The sequence below is a fragment of the Gavialis gangeticus genome, unplaced genomic scaffold (assembly GCF_001723915.1).
Source record: "Gavialis gangeticus isolate Ggan-Ray unplaced genomic scaffold, GavGan_comp1, whole genome shotgun sequence".
Classification (NCBI taxonomy): Eukaryota; Metazoa; Chordata; order Crocodylia; family Gavialidae; genus Gavialis; species Gavialis gangeticus.
The window spans coordinates 80,990,839-80,994,648 of NW_017729024.1; the positions used below are offsets into that span (position 1 = coordinate 80,990,839).

At 43.9% G+C, this 3,810-nt stretch overlaps 1 protein-coding gene across 1 annotated transcript in view; it reads left to right on the top strand.

Moving 5' to 3' along the window:
- Nucleotides 1-3,810, top strand: part of ROR2 (receptor tyrosine kinase like orphan receptor 2) — a 371,576-nt gene that overhangs the window by 362,269 nt on the left and 5,497 nt on the right. The window contains exon 6 of the mRNA XM_019517294.1: nucleotides 1,957-2,271. Coding sequence (XP_019372839.1) covers nucleotides 1,957-2,271 — 315 coding nt within the window. The remainder of the gene's footprint in view (nucleotides 1-1,956; nucleotides 2,272-3,810) is intronic.

Consider the following 3,810-nt stretch of genomic DNA (forward strand, 5'->3'; position numbering starts at 1 on the left):
ATCCCACAACATTCTTGCACGGAAGCTAAGGAAGTATGGGCTAGATGAGTGGACTGTAAGGTGGATAGAAAAGTGGCTGGAGCATTGGGTTCAGAGTGGAGTAATCAATGACTCGATATCTATGTGGCAGCTGGTATCAAGTGGAGTGCCCCAGGGGTCTGTCCTGGGGCTGGTTTTGTTCAGTGTCTTCATCAGCAACGAGGAAGATGGGATGGAGTGCACCCTCAGCAAGTCTGCAGATGACACCAAGTTGGGGGAAGTAGTAGATATGCTGGAGGGTAGGGCTAGGATTCAGAGACACCTAGACAAATTGCAGATTGGGCCAAAAAAAATCTCATGAGTTTCAATAAGGACAAGTACAAAGTCCTGCACTTAGGCCAGAACAGTCCCATGCATCAGTACAGGCTGGGGGCTGACTGGCTGGGCAGCAGCTCTGAAGAAAAGGACCTGGGGGTTACAATGGACAATAAGCTGAATATAAGCCAACATTATGCCCTTGTTGCTAAGAAGGCTAGTGGCATACTGGGCTGCGTTAGTAGGTGTGTTGCCAGTAAGTCAAGGGAAATGCTTATTCCTGTCTATTCAGCATGTGTGAGACCACATCTGGAATACTGTGTCTAGTTTTGCCCCTCCGCCCCCTCCCCCCCCCACACACACACAAAGGATGTGGACAAATTGAAGAGACTCCAGTGGAGGGCAACAAAAATGGTGAGGGGGCTGGGGGACATGACTTACAAGGAGAGACTAAGGGAACTGGTTTTATTTAATTTGGAGAAGAGAAGACTGAGAGGGGATTTAATAGCAGCCTATCTGAAGGAGGGTTCCAAAGAGGATGGAGCTCAACTGTTCTCAATGGTGGCAGATGACAGAACAAGGAGCAATGGTCTCAAGTTGCAGCAAGGGAGGTTTAGGTTGGATATTAGGAAAAAACTTTCACACTAGGAGGGTGGTGAAGCACTGGGACAGGTTACCCAGAGAGGTTGTGGAAGCTCCATCCTTGGAGGTTTCCAAGACCCAGCTAGAGAAAGCTTTGGCTGGGATGATCTAGTTGGGGATGGTCCCACTCTGAGCAGGCAGTTAGACTAGATAACAGCCTGAGGTCCCTTCCAACCCTAACTTTCTATGATTCTATGATAAGCCTATCAAAAGAGATGGGGTATTGAATGACTTAACTGCTGACTTCCTTGCAATCTAGTAGCCCTAGTTCAAAAGGTTTTTTGGTGGAAGGGATTATTCCTACATTTACAGTTTTATTCATCCCTCAGATATATGATGCATCTGTGGATATCTTTAAAATGTTCACAAAACCTCTCAGATAAGTGTTGTATATATAAATAGTGCCTGAGGAGAGGATCGAGTCCCTAATGTACTATGGCAGTCATCTTAATGTATTCAGTCTTTTGAGATTATCAATATTCATTTCTTCTCAGGACTGCTTCCTGTTTGGCTTCTTGCATCTATTAATAGAAATGTCTCACAAGTATTAACAGATTCCTTTCTCTTACTTGTCAATATGTGACTTGCTGATAGGAGTCTAAAGAAAGGGAAGCTTAGTGATCCAAACTCAGATTGACATAACTAGGAGCCTTGGAACCATAGAGTCATGTCTTGGCAGGTGTGACTCTGTTTTTCTTTTCTCCAAGACAAATACATTTAACACCACCAGTTCATTCTCTAGGGTCTTTTGGACCATGCTGTAGAATTGGGGTCCAACAAACTCTGCATGGACATTACAGAAACAGTGGAACTTCAGGTTTTTCCCTGCATCTCAGCTGTCTGTCTGGCTTCTCCTCTGCATGTCATAGTGACCACATTTCACTGATACTGCATGTCATATTTCAATGTTATTGCAGAGGCTTTTGAACCTTTCAGGACAAACGATGTTGTATTCATGTAAAAATCATTTCATTTCTTTCATTTTTTTTAGTACTTAGCCAGTAATTTTGTTTTTTCCAGCTGCATTTACCATGATCGGCACTTCCACCCATTTATCTGATCAGTGCTCACAGTTTGCCATCCCATCATTCTGCCACTTTGTATTTCCGCTGTGTGATGAGCGCTCTCGGACCCCTAAACCAAGGGAGCTGTGTCGGGATGAATGTGAAGTTTTGGAAAACGATCTCTGTAGGCAGGAGTATAACATCGCGAGGTCGAATCCCCGTATTTTGATGCAGCTACAACTACCTAAGTGTGAGGACCTGCCACTACCAGAGACAATAGAGGGTGCCAACTGTATAAGAATTGGGATCCCTGTGGAAAGGCTCAACAGATGTAAGCTTTGATGTTTCAAGCCTTGAACTCTTTTATCTTTTTCTTTTTCTGTTTTTCTACCACTGACAAGATTTTGGTTTGAGATGGTGCTTCCTCTGATACCATATGTAAGACTTACAGCCATACTGAGTGCTTTCATAAAAGAGATGTCATGCCTTCTGTAAAGCACAAGCTTGCCCCATCATAGAACATACAGGATGATAGGGAGCTTTAAATAATTTAAGCATGAAAGGTTTTGAATGGAGAACTCTGGAAAATAAAGACCTGTACACACAGGGCAGATTTACCAGCGGCAACAGTGCAATTCAGACTTTCTTCATGTTACTGTCAGTGTACTGCAACTGAGAGAAGCGTGTGCTTCAGAAGGACCACAAGGAGACACACAAGACTAAAGATAGTCATGTCCTTATACCATACTTACAATATTTAGGAAAAAAGTGTATAACTAGACCTCTAGCTTGACAATGTGGAAAGGAGGCAGCCATGAATAGGACAGCAGCAGAAATAAGACCAAAAAGAAAAGAGACTGAGTAAAAATAAAAGCAGATATAAAGCAGATACAAATTGGCAGGGGGAGAAAACAGAAGAGAAGACTGAAATAACTGAAACAAAAGAAGGTACAAAATAAAGGAAAGAGGAAGATATTAAAAGATAGTAATATTGATTCTCCTGGGAAGGAAGGAGAGGCCTGCATCTGAAAGGATGGGAAGTGAATAAGACATTAGTGGGTGATGTGAAGTTTATATTGTGGTTATTTAAACAGGCATTTCTAGGCTTCCAGATCTGTTTTGCTGCATCCAGACGAGCGTGGCTGTACAGTATGTGGTGCCGCAGAAAAGTCTGCACCACAAGGTAGCAGCATGCCAAAAAAAAAGCGGAGCAGTGCACACAGGGGCAGCATGCGCCACTCAAAACTGGAGCCTGGCCAGCCAGAGCCACACTTCAGCTGCCAGCTAGGCTCTGAGCAGCAGGATCGCCACTGCTGCAGCCCCAGGAGGCCCCCAGAAACCCAGGTAAGGCTGCTGAAGCCAGCACAGTGCTGGCCGCAGCCTCCCCTACCCCACCCAGAGTAACCTGCTGTGCACCAAAATGTGCTTGGCACAGGCATTCCCCAGGGACAACTAGCAGCAGCAAAAGGTGTCCAACTGCTAGTTGTCCCTGGAGAACCAAATGTCCACAGTTGTGTGGATGTGGCCTTTGGGATGAACAGAGGAAGCTGATTCCTCTGAATTATGCTTTGTTGTATTTATGAAGGCTCAGCCTGCTTTGCACCAAGTCATATTCAGATATACCAAGTCATTTGAATTGAAGCCACAAGCGTGACACATTTGAGGCTGGATATCAAAAGCGTTTAGGTACCTAAAGATGTCAGTGGCCACCTAAACAGAGTTTTAAAAGGACCAAGACATCTCTGTTATCACTATTTTAAATCCTAAAATGGGTTGTTCCATGCTCATCCAAGGAACGTAGTTTGAAGACCTTACCAATTTGCTTCCACTTTTTTTTTTTTTTTTTTTTTTTTTTTAATTTTTTTGTGAA